The 21883-nt window shown below is 38.4% G+C and overlaps 2 protein-coding genes across 2 annotated transcripts in view; one reads left to right on the plus strand and one right to left on the minus strand.

Annotated features, from left to right (window-relative positions):
• Positions 1-7091, plus strand: part of LOC101845875 (circularly permutated Ras protein 1) — a 24567-nt gene extending 17476 nt beyond the window's left edge. The window contains exons 14-16 of the mRNA XM_035972142.1: positions 4139-4268; positions 5279-5336; positions 6632-7091. Of these exons, the coding sequence (XP_035828035.1) occupies positions 4139-4268; positions 5279-5336; positions 6632-6700 (257 nt within the window). The 3' untranslated portion in view covers positions 6701-7091. The remainder of the gene's footprint in view (positions 1-4138; positions 4269-5278; positions 5337-6631) is intronic.
• Positions 7092-10407: 3316 nt separating this feature from the next.
• LOC101846245 (eukaryotic initiation factor 4A-6) overlaps positions 10408-21883 on the minus strand; it is a gene marked incomplete at its 5' end in the record, with an annotated part of 14037 nt that continues 2561 nt past the window's right edge. The window contains 5 exon segments of the mRNA XM_035972145.1: positions 10408-11646; positions 13808-13977; positions 17303-17440; positions 18234-18377; positions 19769-19952. Coding sequence (XP_035828038.1) covers positions 11502-11646; positions 13808-13977; positions 17303-17440; positions 18234-18377; positions 19769-19952 — 781 coding nt within the window.

Raw genomic sequence — 21883 nt, forward strand, 5'->3', positions numbered from 1 at the left:
TGTGTCTTCACGGTACGTAATTACTAACTTGTGTGTGACTGACATAGACTGATCATGCTTGGTGTTATCTTCATGGTACGTTTGCTTCTTGTGTGTGACTGTAACAGACTGATCATACTAGGTGTTGTGTCTTCACGGTACGTAATTACTAACTTGTGTATGTCCAGGTTTGCCAAACTGCCGGGGTCGGGAGAAGAAGATCTGGAGAGTTCAGTCAGTCACATGATGGGCAACATTTCCCGCAGCAAGAAGCAGTGCTACGCTTTTGGCGTCAAGCCAGAGGCTGGACAAGATGGTGAGTTAAGAGCAGGGTTGTTTCCCTTGAGTAAGAGTTTTATAGCGCATGCAGCCTCTCTATTATGACCTTTGATATAACGACATCCTCTGTATAGCGACATAGTGCCCAGGCACCGATTTTTTCCTTATATGTCATTAGTAATTTTTGTTTGTCTCTCTATAACGACAACTCTCTATAACGACATTTTTTTCTGGTCCCGATGTGAATTCATATCTGTGAAAAGTGTGAATTCCAGTTCTATCTCCCTCAGCTCCAGCGCCTTCAAGCGATGAAGTTCCTCAACCAACAGAATACCCCTTCCAGTTCCAGATCAACTTCACTTCCATGGAAGGTGAGCTCTTCAATTTATTCCTTAAATTTTATTTTCTCTAATTTTTTCCCTTCTTCTCCTGGTCTTGCCACTGACGTCTTTTTTCACTTCTTTTTTTCCAGTTGTTGCTCTCCTTGTTGTTGTTGCTGCTGCTACTCCTCCTCCTCTTCCTTCTCTTCTTCTGTTTTTTTCATGTCCTCCTCACTCCCTCTCCTCCCCTCCCTTCCTCCTCTTCCACAACCCCCTTCATTATCCTCACCCCTTGTCACAATGGACAAGTTATGTTTTGGGCTTTTGTTGTAAAATACTTTCTGATGGGTTCAGTTTTAGTACGCCCCTGCAGGTGGGGGTGGGGGGGCATAGTTTTACTATGGGGGGGTAAAGAATACACCTGCCGTGATACTGGGTGTCGTAAGAGGCGACTAAAGGTGCATAGGTCTGGCCACCCGAAAAGTGACTGTTTGCGGAGGGCCAACTATCCGACCCAGTAAAAAAGGAAAGTTATAGAAACCTGAACAAACATGCCTTATAATTTTTCCATCTTGAGAGACGGAGGAGCTTCTGTATCAGCAGGAACAATGAAGGACAGCGGACAAAGCCGAAAGGACTCTTCTGACCCGTAACCATCTCTGTGGAACAAGTATCTCCGGATTGCGTCGTGGAATGTTCGCACCATCATGTATGAAGCAGAAAGAGTTCTCAAGTGACACAAGAGATGAAAAGATACTGGCTGCACATACTTGGAGTCAGCGAAACCCAATGGATACAGTCTGGACAGAAGCAATCAAGAGGAAGACCTCATGGAACCTGGAGAAGAGTCACGGAAATGGATGTAAAGTGGGAAGACGTGGAGTGACATCAAGCGACTAGCCCAGGATAGGGAAAGGTGGAGAGTGTTTGTTCGTGGCCTATATCCTGACCCAGGGTGAGAAAGGCAATGATGATGATGATGAAGTTTTAGTAGCCAAGCAAGACAGCAATAATTCATTCTACCATAAGTCGGCCTGATTGGTCATCTATGCTATGTCACCTGGACAAAATTAAGTTTGGGGTAAGGGTTAGGATTGGGTTAGGGATTTTATAAAAATTTAATGCACCGAATGACAGTCCAAAGCATGTATAAAAACGTAGTGGGAAAATGTGAAGTACGATAGAATGTAGTTGACAAGTAGACTGGCAAATGCAGCAGTTGTCACATTGATCCTGTGGTAGACTGTCAAATAGAACAGAAACATCACAGTAGACAGAAACATCACAGTAGACAGAAACATCACAGTAGACCATCAAGTAGACAGAAACATCACAGTAGACCATCAAGTAGACAGAAACATCACAGTAGACCATCAAGTAGACAAAAATATCGCAGTAGACAAACATCACAGTAGACCATCAAGTAGACAGAAACATCACAGTAGACCATCAAGTAGACAAACATCACAGTAGACCATCAAGTAGACAGAAACATCACAGTAGACCATCAAGTAGACAAAAACATCGCAGTAGACAAACATCACAGTAGACCATCAAGTAGACAGAAACATCACAGTAGACAAACATCACAGTAGACAGAAACATTACAGTAGACAGAAACATCACAGTAGACCATCAAGCAGAACAGAAACATCACAGTAGACCATCAAGCAGAACAGAAACATCACAGTAGACCATCAAGCAGAACAGAAACATCACAGTAGACCATCAAGCAGAACAGAAACATCACAGTAGACCGTCAAGCAGAACAGAAACATCACGGTAGACTGTCAAGTAGACTGGCAACCAATTTCAAATAAGCCATTATTTTTTACAGTGACAATGGCAATTCCAGTGCCAACCTTCATTCATCTAGCTGGAAGAAATTTGAGTTGTCTGTTAAAAATGCACCTCTTCCTCCATCAGGTCGAGTGGTCACCCGAGTGTGGACCGAAAAGAAGCCTGTCACCACAAGTCGCACAGAGGCCGAGCAAAGTAAGTACTGACAATTTTTGCATGTTTTTTTTGGTTGTTTTTTTTAGTTCTTTGCTGTGATTCTCTTTTGTGTCTTCTCATACCCCTGTGCCCTGTTACAGCTTGTGTATTTGTGTGTTGGCCTCCTTTAAGGAGATTTAGGGTAATAGATGTACTGAATGTCAACATGTCAACTTGACCCGGGAAATCTTTAATTGAATAAGCCTTTAAAGAATCTCTCCAAACTTGGGAGTTCTGACATATTTTATGCAAACTGGCTACAGTGCAAATCCTGAATTTGGCAGCAAGGTACTTCTAAACAACTTGCTTGTTCTCTTCTTTTTCTGTGTACCTCTGCTAGAGCCCCAGTGGAATTTGCCAGGCTTTGGTCATCAGCGAAGAGTAATTCATTTAGGGCGTCTGGTTCTGTGTTGGCCTCTTTTGTAAGTTTATCCCTATATATGATAAATAGTAGTGGTGATAGGACATAACCTTGTCTTACTCCGGATGTTATCTTGAACCATTCTGTGAGTTCCTCTGACGTTCTTACTGTACTTATGCTGTTCTCGTAAATGGCACGGATGTTATCTAGAAGTTGGCCTCTTACATTGTAGTTTTCGAGTTCTTTCCACAGCTTGTTCACTCTGTAAAACGTATTGCCAAAACTAAGATATCCCTCATTGTCATTTGCTTCATTATGGCTTTAACCAACAAATAAATATTTTCACCATCTTTTCAAATATCCAGATTAATGGTTGGTGTGCTGTTATCTATACTGAATCGAACTGGGCTAATATGGCCTTGCGGATGGGACTGGGTCAGGTTGGGGGCAATTGCTCCACTCGTCGCCTGAAAACAAACGAATGCATTTGTTTTTGAGTCAGCGAGTCGGGCATGATCGGCCTGTGCCATGATAGCCGCTTTGTTCCCTCAATCTGGCTAGCAAACCGCCCCGACCAGACCTGATCCCCCTATAGGCACCGCGTATAAGGGTTCAAATCCTGAAAAGGGATTTTTTTACCCTAATTCGTCAAGTGAGTTTACAAGGCTGTCCTTCCACATGGCTTCATCCAATCGGAGTTGGGTGTTTAATTCGTATGTGCATCTTTAACTCATTTAAAAGCGCAAAGCGAACACATGTCCGACAGCAGCAGATCAAAAACAAAGTTGTGGGATATTTCGAACCATCATACAGGCTAGAAACACAAGTTTGCATAATAATATATTATAGTATACATTATTGTGTCTTTTTAAGTGCCTCATAAAGGAAACAGAATTGAAAACTATGTATGAATAACGAAGTTATGCTTCTTTAAGTACTCTGGAACATCGTGCCTTCAAGCGTTCGAATGAACAGAATGTGCGTCCGCAATGAGTTAAAGAACCTAACAAAAATTGATTCCACCCCCCCCCCCCTTCCTCCCCCCGCTGCGCTTTTATTTCTTTGTTAAATATTAGAATGACACTGTCCGAGACGTTTATCTGTCTAAAACAACAACTCTTCACCTCGGCAATGGGTAGCTGTTGGGAATAATTTAGACTGAGTAATTCCATGTCCACGTTCGATCATTTTTTTTTCTGTACAGACTGCGACGTTAGTGCACAGACTGACAACTTCCTCCTGGGCTCCGCCACTGAACTTTTGAGCACGCCCGGGCCTCAGCTGCTGAGAAAGGCCAAGCAAATTGTGTCGGAATGTGAAAGCTTACAACAAAGGTAAGGAGGACAATATTGGAGACTGAAATTTTGAGGAAAGATTTAGGGTTGTTTTTTCAGTTTTTAGCCAGTAATATTTGTGTCCAGGCATTTTTTAGTCTAAAAGCAATGCTTTGGCTCCCTGTTCAGTTGTACTAACCTCAAAAAGCAAAATCTTTTCAGAAGAGAGCAAAAAACTATTTTATTCTTTTTTTTTAAACATTTAATTTGTATCTACTTTACATATTTCATCTTGCTTTTTTTCAACATTTAGAAGTTGTTTTTAGACAAAATATTTTTTCATGGACATGCTACCGATACCACTGATTAAGAAACATTCATTTTTTACAATTTAAAATGTAAAGCTTGGTACATCTGAACAGCTGACTGATGCATGCTTTCTTTCTTGAGGACAAACCCACATTTTGCAAGAGATATGTGAGGCAGCGTGGTGGAATCAGGCTCTCGTTAATGTTTGGGCATGTAGAGTTATTGGAATCATCTAAAAGCTTGTTCACTTGTCTTTATTTTGGATGAAAAAAAAATATCCATTTATCTTGAATACAACTCGAGATATTTGCGAAAGAAGGAGGTGGGGGCCACTTGTTTTCAGGGGTAAAATTAGTGAGAAAACGGCCATCAAAGATTAGTTTTTTCCTTAGCTTAAGAGTCCGTGGTAACTGAAAATTTACATTTTTTTAGACTTTAATCATCGTTTTTCAGAAAAATCCCCACTCAAATGAGTTCTTTAATGGGCATGAAAGGTGTTTAGCCAAAACACAAAAATTTGATAAAAATTCACAAACCTGCGGAAAAATGCCAATTTCTTGACTTCGATTTTTTTTACAAGAGTCTGATTCCACCACGCTGCCTCACATACTACAAATAATATAATATCAGTTGTAAAAGATTTTTATACTCAACGGTACGCTTACTTCTTTCAAATAATGTGTGGAGATCCGACAGGAGACATTTTTCGTTTTGATATATCTATTTATAGAATGAAGATTCGTTTTTTTCCTGTATTTCAGGCAAGGTCATGGACAAGTGAGGGAGATGCTCTCAAAGTTTCGGCAATGTGTGACAAAGGTTGGTAGCTTGTATTCTGTTTGTTGATTCAGTTTGGATTGTATTCAACATAAAGATGTCATGGTAGTATTCGAAATAAAGAATTTTGCATGGTACGTACTGTTGCGATTGTCCGAGATGGGCACTCTAAGTCACTGAGAAAAGTGGTTATCTTTGACTGGTGGACGTCTTACACAATGACATTAAGATATTCGGTTTTTTTTTAAAACGGAAGTGGGGAGTCGTCGTTTGTACAAATGGTTGTCTTTGCCGTCAGAGCATGGTCAGCTGTATTTGAAATGAAGGTGTCTTTAGTTTGCACAACAAAAAGTATGCTGCACTAAATTGAAAAAGGGGGAAAGAAAAAGGGGAAGGGGGAAGAAATTCCGTGAAGGTACCATGCATGGAAAGAAAGAAAAAGTTTGTGACATTGTTATTCCCAAGATTCAATTTGCTCTGATTTTCCTACCGCACATCTATCGTTATTTTCTCTCCTCCTTCTTTTCTCTGTATGTTACTCTGTAATAACGTCTCTAATCTTTGGCACTTTTATAACATAGCGTCACTGCACTAGCAAAATGGCATAACTCAGAGTTGTGTCAAAATGTAACGAGCCATGTATTTCTCTTCATGGTACTAGATATATCTTCTCGTAAAATCAAAACTAAAATGTGCTGGTAGTCACAAAAGAACATGCATGGCAAATTTTACCATTATGAGATAATCGATAGTCTTGTTGAACATTTTTTTATCATTATCTCAAAAGTAGCAAAAAATGAGATGTGCCATGCTAGCGCAATGACAGTATTTGTGAGACAGCGTGGTGGAATCAGGCTCTCGTCAATTTTTGGGCATGTAGAGTTATTGGTATTACCTCTAAACTGGTTTACTTGTCTTTATTTGGGGGGAAACAATATCCATTTATCTTGAATACAAGTCGAGATATTTGCAGATGAAAGAGGTGGGGTTACCTGTTTTCAGAGGTAAAATTAGTGAGAAAATAGCTGCCAAAGATTAGTTATTTCCTTAGCTTTAGAGTCCGTGGTAACTGAAAATTTATATTTTTTGTGCCTTTAATCAACGTTTTTCAGAAAAATGAACAGAAATGAGTTCTTGAATGGGCATGAAAGGTGCTGAGTCAAAAAACAAAAATTTGATAAAAATTCACAAACCTGGGGAAAAATGCAAGTCTCTTCACTTTGATTATTTTGACGAGAGCCTGATTCCACCACGCTGCCTCACATATTTGTCTTTTTATGTTTTGTTTTGTTTTGTTTTGTTTTATGTGTGACGTCCTTTTTTACCCCTTCTCCCAGATTGCACAGCTCCAGAAAATTGACGAGGACAGTGCCCTGTTTCTGCGGAGTCTCCAAACTGGAGCCTGAAATGAGGAAAATGCGATGACGTAGAAGACGTGTCGCTCTCATTTCTCGTGGGTCATCTGCTGATTTACCGTATATATTGTTTCTGTATGCTGTATAGTTTGGAATTTGTCTTTCCACCCCCATTGTCCACTTATACGGTACTGTAAAAGCTTGATGACACAAACTTTTCAGAAGGAGAGAATATGCCCGTGTTATGCAAGTTTCGTGGTAAAGGGTGTTGCAATGCAGAGTAAAGAGAGGAAAAAACCCTGGAGATTTCAAATCCTTTGTAGCAACAGGAATTTTTTGCTAAACGCAAAATTATTGCAATTAAGAATAATCATTTTTTTTTTTTAATGTACATTCTTTTTACACCCTTCTCGATACAATTTAGATAATTCAGGGGGTGAGCTTCGACCCTGCTTGTCAGGGCCAATCCAGGCTGAGAACCCTGCAACATCCCAGCAGAAGGTCTTAGATACTTGATAAAAATTCTTCTCGCTCGTGAAGCAAACTCAGGTCTCCTGTAGGCGATGGCCGGGAAGCACCTAACTGCAACACCACATACTCCCAATATTGTTTTGGGAATTTGCATAAGTTATCTTTGTTCCTTTCTCTACATGCAGACTGATGAGTTCAGGAAGGGAATTCATCTTTAAAAACAATAATGTTATATGTGTCACGTCGTGGTGGAATCAGGCGCTCGTCAATTGTGGAGCATTTGAAGTTTTTAGTATCGTCTTAAAGCATGTTCATTTGCCTTGTTTGTGGTGAAAAAAAAACCCCAACCTTTTATCTTGAAAAGAAGTCAAGATATTTGCGATATAAGGACGTGGAGGTCACCTGGTTTCAGAGGTAAAACAAGCGAGAAAGTAGCCGAATTTAATGACTTCCATAGCTTGAGAGTGAATGGAAACTGGAAATTTACATTTTTGTGCTTTTAATCAATGTTTTTCAATAAAATCCTCACAGAAATATATGAGGGAGCGTGGTGGAATCAGGCTCTCGTCAATTTTTGGTCATATTGAGTTATTGGTGTCACCTTTACAGTTGTCTTTATTTGGATGGAAAAAATATCCATTTATTTTGAATACAAGTCAAGATATTTGTGAAAGAAGGAGGTGGGGGTCACCTGTTTTCAGATGTAAAATTAGTGAGAAAATAGCCCCCAAAGCTTGGTAAATTCCAAAGCTGGAGAGTCCATGGAAACTGTAAATTTATATTTTTGTGCCTTTAATCAACGTTTTCGGTGAAATCCCCAAAGGAATGTGTTTGTAAATGGACATAAAAGGTGCTGAGCCAAAAAACAAAAATTTGATAAAAATTGCTAAGCAGGGAGAAAACTGCTGTTTTCTTCAATTTCATTATTTTGACAAGAGCCTGATTCCACCCGCTGCCTCACAATTATGTTTTTAAATGGACATAAAAGATTTGAGCCATGAAAAGAAATTTTTTTTTTTAATTGCCCAATGGCCAGAAAAATAGCTCTACGAGTTTCTTCAATTTCATTATTTTGTCCAGCGCCTGATTTCACCACGCTGCCTCACATATTATAAGCAGTTGCGAGCGCCGTAAAACCTTATACCATACATCCATACATCACATATTATTTGTTGTTGGACTTTTGTGTCTATGTTAGGCCAGCCGCATTTTCAGATGCTTTTATTGATTTTCTGAGCCAGACCGAAGGGCTAGAACCCAAATGGCCGCTGGATCGGAAAAGTAAAAGTAAAGTAAAGTATTGATTTTTTAAAGAAATCTTTGTTCATATTACATTGTAAAATTATCATCATTGTTTTTAGTAAGATATTATCATTATTCTTATTTATTAGTATCATTATCATTTTGCTGATTGGGGTGTTGAGATTTTTTTGTCAAAATTCCCCCCCTCCAAAAGACTTTTAAAATGTTCAGTTTATAGCTTTTAAAAATTAAATAAAGATCTGAAGGACAAACTGAAATAATTAATTTTAGCTTTTTTTAAGCAAGCCTTTACATTCTTCTCATTAATTAATTAACCCCCCCCCCCCCAAACTCTCAATACAAGCAAACAGTTTCTTTTAAGATATTGACCTACTTTTGTTGGGCGGTTGAAGGGTGCCACATGTTGTTCCTACTGCTTTATTCTTCTATAAAAGTTGTTGTTTCTGTCTTTCAGTCTTGCTTACTTGTGATTTTTTAAAAATGTGTATCAACATAAAAAAAGAAAGTAAATGACTGCATTTTGTGTTGCTATGTCCATTGTATCATTGGGGCCCACATGCGCTACCTTTTATATTGTCTATGCCAAGAAGCGCTACAAGCTCACAATATGTCATATATATATATATAAAGTATATATATATATATATATATATATATATATATAATATACACTTTAAAAAAAAATTAACAGTTTTACATCTGTTTGTGTGTCACTGACTTCATTCATTGTTTTCCTTGACATGAGCTGAAAACTCAATACATTTCCTAATAAAACAAATGTTTGAAATTTTTTGGTTTACTTTCATCAATTGTTTTTCCTTAAAAAAAGCAAAACAAACGAAGGTGTTTTTAGGCCCCATTGACACAATTTAGATCCTATAGGCTATCCCCATCGTTTTATGCCAGAAAAATTTTGAAATTATGCAGACTGAGCCCAAGAATGTGAAATTATGCGATTCTGTTAATTTTAACAAAGAATGATAAAGGACAATAATCAGAAATTATGCCAAAAATGATCAAATTTTGCTAAATTATGCAGGGTGCATAAAACCATGGGGACAGTATAGGAGGCCGATTTCCGACCCTGCCTGTCAAGGCCGGCCCAGGCTGAGACTGAGAGGGATACAACATCCCAGCAGTAAGACCAGGCTGCCGGATAAAAATTTCTCCTTATCCGATTATCGAACTTGAGTCTCGTACATGCGACAAGGAAGTGCCTAACCGCTACTTTATTAGTATTACACAACAAACACAACAGTTTGTTTTCCTTCATAACCCTGGCGACCTAAACCCATCTGCCTGACTTTTGTAAAGCTGTCAAAAATGATTGTTTAAAGTTCTGTCCCTGTGGTTTTATGCACCCCGCATAATTTAGCAAAATTTGATCATTTTTTTTCACAATTTCTGATTATTTTCCTTTATCATTTTTTAAAAAAATTAACAGAATCGCATAATTTCACATTTTTGGGCTCAGTTTGCATAATTTCAGAATTCTTCTTGCATAAAACGACGGGGACAGAAAGTTAAAAGTTTATTCCACTCTCATTACCCACATGTCATACTCAAGGCAGAAATCCTAGCAAAAATTGACAAGTTAATGTTTTGACATTTAGTATATATAATATATCCAATAGATTTGATCACTTAAACACAGCGGCACCTGCTCTATCGACCACCTGTAAACAGGGATGTACACAGGTTTTGAAAAAAAATCCTGAAAATATCCACAATTACACTTCTTTAACCATTCACCGATCCTTAATAGCAGCATATGTGGTGCAATGGTAAGTTTTTTTGTTGATGTACACAGAGGACATATATTATGTTCGACTCCTCAGTGACCAAGTGAATTTCATCGAGTATTTCCGTCTGTGCGTCTCAATGCTGTATCCCGCTCGGCCCAGGTTGTCTCCAACATGAAGATTCAGAGCAGCCAGCCTTTGGTATGATCTAAATCATTGAAATGGAACCGTAAAACAGTACCATCATTGTATCCTTAAAGAGTAACACATTATGAAACAAAGTGCTAAAATCCACCTTTTATTTTCCCGAAAGATCATGAACATAGAAACTACTACAAAATTCTTCTGATTTCTTGACATCAGTCACTAAAAGCAGTGAAAATTGAGAAAAAATCCTGTAACTTATAACGTCTTGCACAAAAAAACGTTACAATGCCATTAATATTGATCACCAATGAAATGGACAAAAAGCTTATTTTTAAAAAGTTTGCCTTATATCACAAATATTTCAACACTTTTATAATAATAGTATCTTTTGAATCTCTACATACACAGAAAGAATGAAACAGTTTTGCCTCAGCTGGGGCAGTTTCAGCTGACTTTTTTATAATCATGCAAATAATAATGGTGAAAAAAAAAGTTATATATTTTTAATTAAGAAGTGTTTTTTTTTATTGCAACAAAGCATAGCTCTTGAAACTCAGTTTTATTGATTAGGTAACTACGATACTGTACCACATGTATTTTCAACAAACTGCTTTAATTAAATCAGCACCGAAAAAAAGTCTCTAAGGTCTACTATTTAAAGGCAAATGAAATTACTGTGACACTGATTCCATATTTATCTACTGTTGACAACATGTGATTTAACTACACATCACATTTCAAAATAATTCTTTCAAAAATCTTTACGATAAGACGTTCTTCAAGAAGGGACAATATTTCAGGAAGAAAGCTGGTCTAAAGCTTCTGTATTTCTGTGTGTTCTTCTCTGTACCATCAACAAAACAATAAATAAAAATAAAACTAATGAGCACTATAATTTACTATAAAAAAAGTAATCTCTTGGTTTCTAAACCACTCCCAGAACAGATTTTTAAAAACATAACTTAAATGAAAATTGGGCAAAACAACAAACTGAAAAAGTAAATATTGTAAAAATAAAAAAGAGGAACAATCTCGTGTAATTTTAAAAAAAGACGTTGAAATGATTAAGAAAAGAATCGAATTCTGTAACTGAAGAATTAAAAGGACAGACATTTCAATATCTATTCAGATGTACAGTTTAAAATTGAAAAAGTCATTACAGGTCTGAAAGTATCAGCTGCAGCAGACAGATCCCAATTTTAATACATTGGGGTCCGCCGAGCTGTTCTTTAAATGAAGTCAGCCACATCACTCGGCAGTTCCTGGATACAGGTGTTGTAAAACTGCTCAATGTCCTTCATTTTGCGGACGTCATCTCGAGTGATGAAGTTGATGGCGACACCTTTACGGCCAAAACGTCCGCCACGCCCGATTCTGTGGAAAAACAGAACATGAGCTGTTATTATAACGTTTTATGCCCCACTTCAGGATTCGACAGAATATTCAGGTTTTTTTTTTTGAGTACCGGATATCTAGAGTAGAAAATCAATGACAAGTGTGGTCAAACCTGCTCTAATGGCCACCTGTATAAGACAATCACCTGTGTGAGACAATCACCTGTATAGGACAATCACCTGTATAGGACAATCACCTGTATAAGACAATAACTTGTATAAGACAATCACTCGTATAAGACAATCACCCGTATAAGACAATCACCTGTATAGGACAATCACCTGTATAAGACAATAACTTGTATAAGACAATCACTCGTATAAGACAATCACCCGTATAAGACAGTCACCTGTAGAGTACAAACGACCACTTTTCACGTCTTCCCTTATACATCTTTAATATTACACTGAAACTGTGTAAGACATCCACCTGTCTAAGACAACCACTGTTCTCCTAGACAAAGGGTGGCTGTCTCGGATAATTGCAACATTAATTGTAATTGCAACGTTTTTAAACAATTCCCTTTTTCTCGTCATATTTTTCTTATTTTGTTTTTTCTTGAAACTTAACAATTTGAACCATGGCAACACATTTTTACGAAACCTACAAATATCCGCACAAAAATCAGGACATGAGACTACAAAAAATCTTGTCCACTCTTAAAGTAGTTGACTGATCATTCGGACTTTTCTTCGGAGTATGCAAGATAGAAAATCATTTACAAGTACCGTACATGTATTATAATAAAAAACGGTGCCGAGATGGAATCCCCAGGGTCAGAGAAAGAGGAAAAGACAAGAACAACATGTCACAGGAAGATGAAGGCAGGTGGCAAAAGTTTGGCTCCTTAGTCAAAAACACAGCAAGCAAGGGGAGCAGTATACAGAGAGCTGCACTTTCAGTGTTGTAATTTGTGAGGCAGCGTGGTGGAATCAGGCTCTCGTCAATTTTTGGGCATGTAGAGTTATTGGTATCATCTTAAAGCTTGTTCACTTGGCTTTATTTGGATGAATAAAAAATATCCATTAATCTTGAATACAAGTTGAGGTATGGGCGAATGAAGGAAGTGGGGTCCCCTTTTTTCATAGGTAAAATTAGTGAGAAAATGGCCGCCAAAGATGAGTTATTTCCTTACCTTAATAGTCCGTGGAAACTGAAAATTTACATTTTTTGTGCCTTTAATCAACATTTTTCAGAAAAATCCACAAAGAAATGAGTTCTTTAATGGGTATGAAGGGTGTCGGTCCAAAAAGCAAAAATTTGATAAAAATTCACAAACCTGTGGAAAAACACAAGTTTCTTCACTTTGATTATTTTGACGAGAGCCTGATTCCACCACGCTGCCTCACATTTAGTTTTAGTAAAAGTTTTATTTTTATAGCATTTTCTATACAAAAAGGTCGTAATATATATAAATGTCCAAGTTTGGAGGTGTAACTGAGAATAACTTACAAAGAAAAGAAGGAGGAGCCATGAGGACGCTTGATGTTTGAAAGGAAAAAAGGAGCAAACAACATCAGAGCACTACAAGCCACGCATTCTTTCTGTGCGACTAAACTGTGATGTAGTACTTAGAGAACTGTGACGTACCTGTGATGAGGTACTTAGAGAACTGTGACGTACCTGTGATGTAGTACTTAGAGAACTGTGATGTAGTACTTAGAGAACTGTGACGTACCTGTGATGAGGTACTTAGAGAACTGTGACGTACCTGTGATGTAGTACTTAGAGAACTGTGATGTAGTACTTAGAGAACTGTGACGTACCAGTGATGAGGTACTTAGAGAACTGTGACGTACCTGTGATGAGGTACTTAGAGAACTGTGACGTACCTGTGATGTAGTACTTAGAAAACTGTGATGTTGCACTTAGAGAACTGTGATGTAGTACTTAGAGAACTGTGATGAGGTACTTAGAGAACTGTGACATACCTGTCATGTAGTACTTAGAGAACTGTGACGTACCTGTGATGTAGTACTTGGAGAACTGTGACATACCTGTCATGTAGTACCTAGAGAACTGTGATGTTGCACTTAGAGAACTGTGATGTAGTACTTAGAGAACTTTGATGTAAAACTTAGAGAACTGTGAAGTACCTGTGATGCAGTACCTAGAGAACTGTGCTGTTAGTGCCACTCACCTGTGTATGTAGTTCTCTCGGTCAGTGGGCAGGTCAAAGTTAAGGACCATGGACACCTGCTGGACGTCCACACCCCGGGCCAGGAGGTCGGTACAGAGGAGCACCCGGCTGGAGCCACTCACAAACTCCTGCATGACCAGATCACGCTCTCGCTGGTCCATCTCGCCGTGCTGCGGGGGAAACAGACAACGAGATTGGACATTGTTTTATGTCATTATCATCATCATCATTCTTTTTTTTTTTTAATTTGTTAATTTTTTTTTTTGGTCCGTGTCCCGGTTTTGGTGCCCGTATTTGTTGGTTACGTAAAAAAAATAAATGTAATGGTGCAAATTGTCATTGTGTTTTCTAGAGAAACGAAACAAGGGAAAGGGGAATTGGTAAGTCGGTGATGATGATGATGATAATGCTGATGATGATGATGATGATGATGATGATGATGATGGTGACGGTAATGGTAATTGTGATGGTGAGCATGAGGATGATTATTAATTATGTTGGCAATGATGATGTTCTAATGTAGGAGATGAACTGCGTATTAGTCTTAGTGGTAAGTTTGTTTGGTGCTTACTCTAGATCCCCGCCAGGCTGTCCTGCATCATCATCATTGTATTCATGATTAAATCATTGTTTCACAATTGCAAAAATACTGGAGACTTGAATATAATTAGTTATAATATTCTGTTAGTTAGAAGATGTTTGATATTTCGTCAACTCTGGTTAAACCATCATCATCCTCATCGTTGTAGACTGCAAAAAGATTTTTAAAACGGGGGGGAGGCTTGTAAGATTTTAAAAAAATTGTATACGTTCGTTTCGCTGTCTTATGGCTTTGTCAGGAACATTTTTAAAAAATGATATCAATGATTAGACTAGAACTACACCATCATCATCATCATCATCATTATACTAGTGTCTGTGGTGTAGCGTTGTAACAGATAGATAATCCGCAAAACAACATCCTCCCCCAGGAATCAACCTACCAGCCAGGACTCATGCCTTCTGCTCGCACAGCTAAGTGCCTTATACAACCACTACATCACAGTTTCTGATTAGAAGAAGGGGGCAATGTTTTTTGTTTTAGTAGAGGGTTTTACGGCGCTCGCAACTATATAAGATCATATGAGCGCCAAGGGGTGGATGTCAACAGAGAAGTCTTTACAGGGAATCAGACTTACTCTGCTCACCTCTCCAGCTTCAACAGCACAAAGTCTGCTTCGACTATCAAGGCACCCCGGAAATAGCGGGTCACAAGAGTGTGACAAACATACAAAAGAAATAAAGGAAAATGAAAATAGTGAGGATTAGGAAAGAAAAAGCAGCAGTTCCCTGTTGTAGTTCAGGCACAGTTATCAGTGTGACATGATGAATCAGCCAATTTACAATTTTACTGTGCATGAACAAGAAATATCCCCCCTTTGGGAATGGCCTGACACTACAGTCAGTGGCACTAACTACCCCGGGGGGGGGGGGGGGGGGGTGGATTGTGCCAAACAACATACACTGTTTGAGTTTAAAGAGAACATAATTGAGACAAAAAGAGTTATTTATATCCTGAAAAAAAAAATAATTTAACAACAAAAAAAACATAAAATAAAAGGAAAATGAAGAACCATGGGAAATGTAAGGTTAGACACAAGAATGAAAGAAACAGACCCAGCAACTCACAACTCACAGGGACCAACTTTAACAAAAACAAGCAAACAGTAATACACACTTTACAACCTATCCTACTATTTCCACAAAAGCGAGGGTTGTCCTACTATTTCCACAAAAGCGAGGGTTGTCCAACTATTTCCACAAAAGCGAGGGTTGTCCAACTATCTGTCCTCAGAGAAAGTTGCATTTGAAAATAGCAAAAGTTGCAAAAAGTTGCAAGAAAAATTAGCAAAAGTTGCAAGAAAAGTTGCAAGACGTGTATAGCTAAAACAATGCCACGGAACTATTGGAATACATTGTTGCTATGCTCATTGCAATCTAAAGTAACCTATCTATGAGTTTTGTTAGATCAAAATCACAAGTTAAATGGGAATGTCTACCAAAAAAAAAAAAAATGCATGGAGGTTGCATGGTGTACAAAAACAGTTTGTCCCCTGACACATGAGTCAGGTCCTTAAACGCTAGCTGACGTTGGGTAGGTGTGACCAGCGTGGTTTTGGGGCTGTTCAAATATAATCTTACACTTTTTTAAACACTTTCCTGCCCCCCCCCCCCCCCCCCCCCCCCCTTCAATCCCGTAATATTACGTTATTCGCTTAAAATAATATGACATTTATATTGCGCAAATCAGTGTTACAATCACTCTTCTATGCGCTTTACCTTTAAATGATTAATTATAGTATTCATGAAAAACATGCATAGATCTACACACATGTGACAATGTGACATAATAATTAAATACGCTTCAAGCGGAACTTTTCCAGAAAAACGCACGTTGTCATTTTACCACTTTAACCGCACCGGTGTAATCAAAATTAGACTAGATCTACATGTTAATTGTTATGTAGCCCAGATATCTACCAGTGTATAAAGTGCGAGTTGACAAATATATATATATATACATATATCGTGCTTGCCGCTCGAGGTCCACTGCATCGCCACAATGCAGTGCTTAATTACCGCTCGAACTTACTCTTTGTGAATAGTGTAATTACTCTCTTTTTATGCTTGCTTATTATTTTTTTTAATTACGTTGTCATAAATTATATTTTCCTTGATTATTTTTTCACCTTACAAAAGTGTAATTTTACATTGGTCCCCCCCCCCCTTCTTACACTTAACTTTTACAGTACAGGAGCCAACCCCTCCTCCTTTTTTTTTTCCAGGCGTAAGATATTATTTGAACGTCCCCTTTAGGGATTTTCTGGATGAATCGATCCATGTCTAGATTAGCCTCCTAGCCTAAGATTTAAAGTCTTTCACAAATTTGTTTATACTAGATCTAGATCTAGATCTATCTACCTGGTGCTACGGAACCATTCATGAAGCAAGCTAAGTAATCAGACGACCTAGTTTACGATTGATTTACTCTAGATCTAGATCTAGCTAGACTAGAAGATGATTCAGTCCAAACAAGACTATTGGGTCGGTTTGCTCGCCAGATTATGATGCAAAGCGGCCATCATGGCACAAGTCGATCGCACCTGACTCGTAATTGTTTCAAAACAAACACGTTGTTTTCAGGCGACAAGTCGGGCGATCATCCCGACCCGACCTGACCCGGCCCGGGTCACTGGGCGGCGGCGGCGGCGGGCACCCCGTAGTGCAAAGGAGCGAATTGTTCCCCTTGGCGTCGTTATTTTTAGTCGTGGAAGAACATTTCGGTGTTTTTAATGACAATTTTTTAATCATTTTCCCAAATTTTGCGGGAAATTGGCTAAAATTCGCGAATTCATGAAAATGGTAAAAGTTGCGCAAAAGTTGCGTGCGCGAATTTCTCTGAGGACAGAACTATTTCCACAAAAGCAAGGGTAGACAAACAAGTGAATAACTTACAATGGCAGACACAGTGAAATCCTTTTCCTTCAAGCTTCGGGTGAGCCAGTCCACTTTGCGGCACAGGTTACAGAAGATGACCGATTGGCTGATGGTCAGCGTCTCGTACAGGTCACACAGGGTCGCCAGTTTGAATTCCTGAAACGGAAAAGTATACACGAGTCTGGACTCTTTTCACACATGTACAATTATTTAATCACTTTTATGCGTATTTATATATATATAGATCTAGACTGGTGGTGAAATGAGCAGCCATAAAACTGGAAATAATTAATAAACTTAATAAGAAATATATCATTTATAATATATGTAAACATGGGTAAATATAATTTATTAGCGTACAGAGCGTGCTGTTGAGCTGAAATTTGTGGTCTACAAATTAAATGCTATGTGTCACGCCACGGAGGAATTAGACGCTCATCAATTTTTGGGCATATGTAGTTATTGGTGTCATCGTAAATCTCGCTCATTTGTCTTGCTTTTGATAAATACAACAGAAGTCGAGATATTGGCAATTACAGGAGGCTGAGGTCTCCTGGTGTCAAGGGGAAAATTAACGAGAAAATGGCTGCCAAAGTTTGGTGACTTCTAAAGCTTGAGTTACCTTAAAAACAGCATATTTATTTTTTGTGTGTGTGTGCCTCTGATCAACGTTTTTCTGTAAAATCCACACAGAAATGTGTTTTTAGATGGACATAAAAGATGTTGGAAAAAAAATTAAACAAAAAGTGCCCAATCAATGGAAAAATGTTTGTTTCTTCAATTTCTTAATTTTGACGAGTGCCTGATTTCACCAGGGAGCCATACATATAATCTATCTCTCTCTCTCTCTCTCTCTCTCTATATATATATATATATATATATATATATATATATATATATATGACATGACATCATTGATTACCCAGTTACAGTTTCCATGTGTACCGACCTCTTTCTCTACTTGCACATAGAACTGTCGGATTCCCTCCAGAGTCAGCTGTTCCTGCTTGACCAGGATGCGGACCGGGGCTCGCATGAAGTTCTCCGTCACCGCCAGGACCTCCTGAGGCAGGGTGGCGGACACGATCATCACCTGATGGAGGGGAGGGGAGGGGAGGACGGAGGAACGGACAGAGGGATAGAAGAAAGGGGAGGACGGAGGAATGGACAGAGGGATGGAGGGAGACATAAAAATAATAGTTACAGCACAGCGTTTCAGGAGAAGAAACACAGTGAGGTTAAAGGTTAAAAACAGTCAAAACAGCCAGAAAGATAACAACATTAAAATTTAACAAAACAGTCCAGATTTAATTTTATCCCACTTTGTGATTTTTCTCAAACGGAAAAACAAAGAGAAATAAAATTTTTCTTTAAAAAAAAGGAATAATTATATGAAAATTGTTTTAAAATATTGTGTGGCTGGAGTAAAATTCTCTCTGGCTTTGTCTGTAAAGTGCTATAACATGCAAGTCCAATCAAGATCAGTACTCGCGTTTTAGATAAGCCGAAAGGTGTCGCTGTAGTTTCAGTTTGATTTCCTTCTCCATCACATAAGACATTTGTATGCACAGAAACGTACATTATCCATCCTATTTTCTTTGGATAACCCAGCTTTATATGTGTGCTTCACAATCAGCACGGAGGGAATCTGTGAAGGATAATCGTATGCACCTAACAGGCTGGAAAAGTGACTAAAACAGCAGCTCAATCTGGGTTGACAGCACTAGATAATTCTTGTCATTTTTTTTTAAAGGAGATCAGATTATAAAAGCACAAAAGCTAGCAAACCTTAAAATAATTTTTTTTAAATTTTTAATGTGTGAAATTTCAATCATTAGTAGTTTACACCGGTGGTGTTGGTGACTAGTGGTTAGGCTACCGGACTCATAATCGTGAGATTGCGGGTCCGGGGTTTCAAGCCTCAGCTCAGTCCGATGTTGTATCCTTGAGAAAGGCAATTTACACGAATTCCCACTTGGCTCGGTCCTTTCGGAGAGGGACGTTAAACGCGGAGGTCCCTCCTCTTAAATGACCTAATAATGTTGATAGGGGTGTTAAACCTTTTCCATTTTATTTTTAGGTTACACCCATTTGGCAGAATATGGGGCGTCGTAATTTACTAAGAAAAAACTAGGACAACCACAAGATAAAGAAGTAGAAACCAGCATATGTGGTGCAGAAAGTAGGTGCTTTACAGTTGCAAGCAGGAGACCCAAGTTCGATTCCCAAGTGAGGAGAAATTTTTATTGAGTATCTCAGTTTTTCAGATGGGATATTGTATTCCTCTCAACCCAGGCTGGACCTGATAGGCAAGGTCAGAAGCCCGGCTCCTCAATGATCTAAATTGTGTTGATGAAGAAATAAAAACACCTACATTTGATTAATTTTAAATATTTAACAATGGAGAAGTAGAAGCAGCTTGCAACATCAAATTCCCTCTATTAACGATCTGCACCAAACTTGACACAGGCTAAAAGGACAAACCTGCACATCCACAGGGAGGTACTTGAAGATGTCGTAGATAGCATCTTTGAAGCCCCGAGACAGCATCACGTCTGCCTCATCCAGTACAAAGATTCGGATGTCACGAGGGTCAAGGCCACGGTGGTTGGCAATCATGTCAAGGACACGACCTGGGGTGCCCACCACAACATGCACACCAGCCTGGGGAATGAGGGGGAAAAAAATGGAAAAAAAAAAAAACTGAGATTGTTCTGTTTTGCTTTTGTTGAAATTTAATAGGCTGTGCCCTTTGGAGGAACGGTTCGGTTTGGTGTCTGGCACCGTCCAGGCATACATGCTATTAATAGACCCATGCCTTAAACCGATCACCCGACTCACGGTCTTGAAAATAATGTGCTTGTTTTTTAAAGGATATCATCAGTTTGAGTCCCATTGGTAGCTTTTATCCCTCCATGACCAGAAATCTGTTTTGCCTCGACAACTGAACCAAACCAAACCAGTCCTGCCAATGGGAACTACATTTAACTCTTCATGCAACATGTACACAAATACACACGTAATTTTAACATATTGCAGGAAGTGTAGGCCGGACAGGTCTCAAAACTAGACACAGATCTTTCTTTTTTTTTTCTTTTTTAAATAAGTTTTCTGGCATTCACACTGCATAAGGTCATACGAGCGCCCATGAGACATAAAACTAAAAGGAAACGATCTAGAAGAATTATAGGAAAAACTATTGACCTAACTTGGATTTTAACCCTGAAATTTTATCAATTGGCAAGGTATTTACAACATTTTAAAACAAAAATTACATCAGTTTAATTATTGCATTATTATAGTTCCCTATAGAAATACTATTGTCGTTTATGAACAAATAAAACATTAACTCTTAATCAAATTGTGCTGGAGACATTAAGGGTTGTTCACGTTCTAATTTATGCATGTAAGATTTCTCTAAACATTCTGAAGGGTGCACAGAAAAAGAAGGATGAACAAAATAATACTAGAAATCCTAAAACACACCAAAAAAATCCATTGATAGAGTACAACAGTCATTTAGAAAGTTATATAGTCTTTTAGACCACAATAGGCATGAAAATGTCCTGTCACTTTTCTTATTTCATTCATCATCATCATAAAAGGCCAGATCTGATGCAGAAATCGGTGACCATGGTTCTCCCATTCAATTCTCCTCTCAGATCCCACATTATCCTGGTGTTTCCTCATCACACTTCTGTCCAGATTTTACAAATAAACCTGCCGTTTATGTTGCCAGTGAGAGTAAAATGTTCAAAGCCTGTAAGTTGAGTAAAATATCATAAAGATACAGAAGGTTGTTGTGTATTTCAGAGCACAAAATATATTTTAGAAACATGATGCAATTGACACAGCAGCCAGAAAAATGTGAGGCAGCGCGGTGAAATCAGGCGTTCATTAAAATAACGGAATCAAAGAAACCGGCATTTTTTTAGGAGTTGGGCAATTTTTTAAAATGTTCTTTCTGTGGCTCAACACCTTTTATTTCCTTTTAAAAATGTACCTCGGTGTGGGTATTGCTGAAAAACATTCAATAAAGGCACAGAAAATGTGAATTTCCAGTTTCCAAAGAAACTCAAGGTTTGGAAGTCACCAAACTTTGGCGGTCATTTCCTAGCTAATTTTACCTCTCCTAAGTGACCTTCACCTCCTTCAATCACAAATATCATGATTTCTAATCAAGATAGTGTCATGATATTCGATACTTATACTCGAATATAGAGAAGATGTTCGATACGAAAGTAAACACTTCCCTTCCCTATGAAATCAATATCGCTGAATGTTTATTATCGTCTTGTGCTCATCCGACTTAGATCAAATATCAAGAATACATAACATCATAACAGATAGATGGGTATTTTTTTTCATCGAAAGCAAGACAAATAAACAAGCTTTAAAATAATAATAATAAATCTACATGCCCAAAAATGGAAGAGCGCCTGATTCCACTGTGCCGCGACACAACTGTTCACTCTTATGCCTGGGGAGATATTTATGTCTGTATAAAAATCTCATTTTTAACCACGCACAGAACAAATCAGGGCACACAGACTGACCTGCAGCCTCCGCGCATCCTCCCGCGAGGAGAGACGACTTCCG

The sequence above is a fragment of the Aplysia californica genome, unplaced genomic scaffold, assembly GCF_000002075.1.
Source record: "Aplysia californica isolate F4 #8 unplaced genomic scaffold, AplCal3.0 scaffold00590, whole genome shotgun sequence".
Classification (NCBI taxonomy): Eukaryota; Metazoa; Mollusca; class Gastropoda; order Aplysiida; family Aplysiidae; genus Aplysia; species Aplysia californica.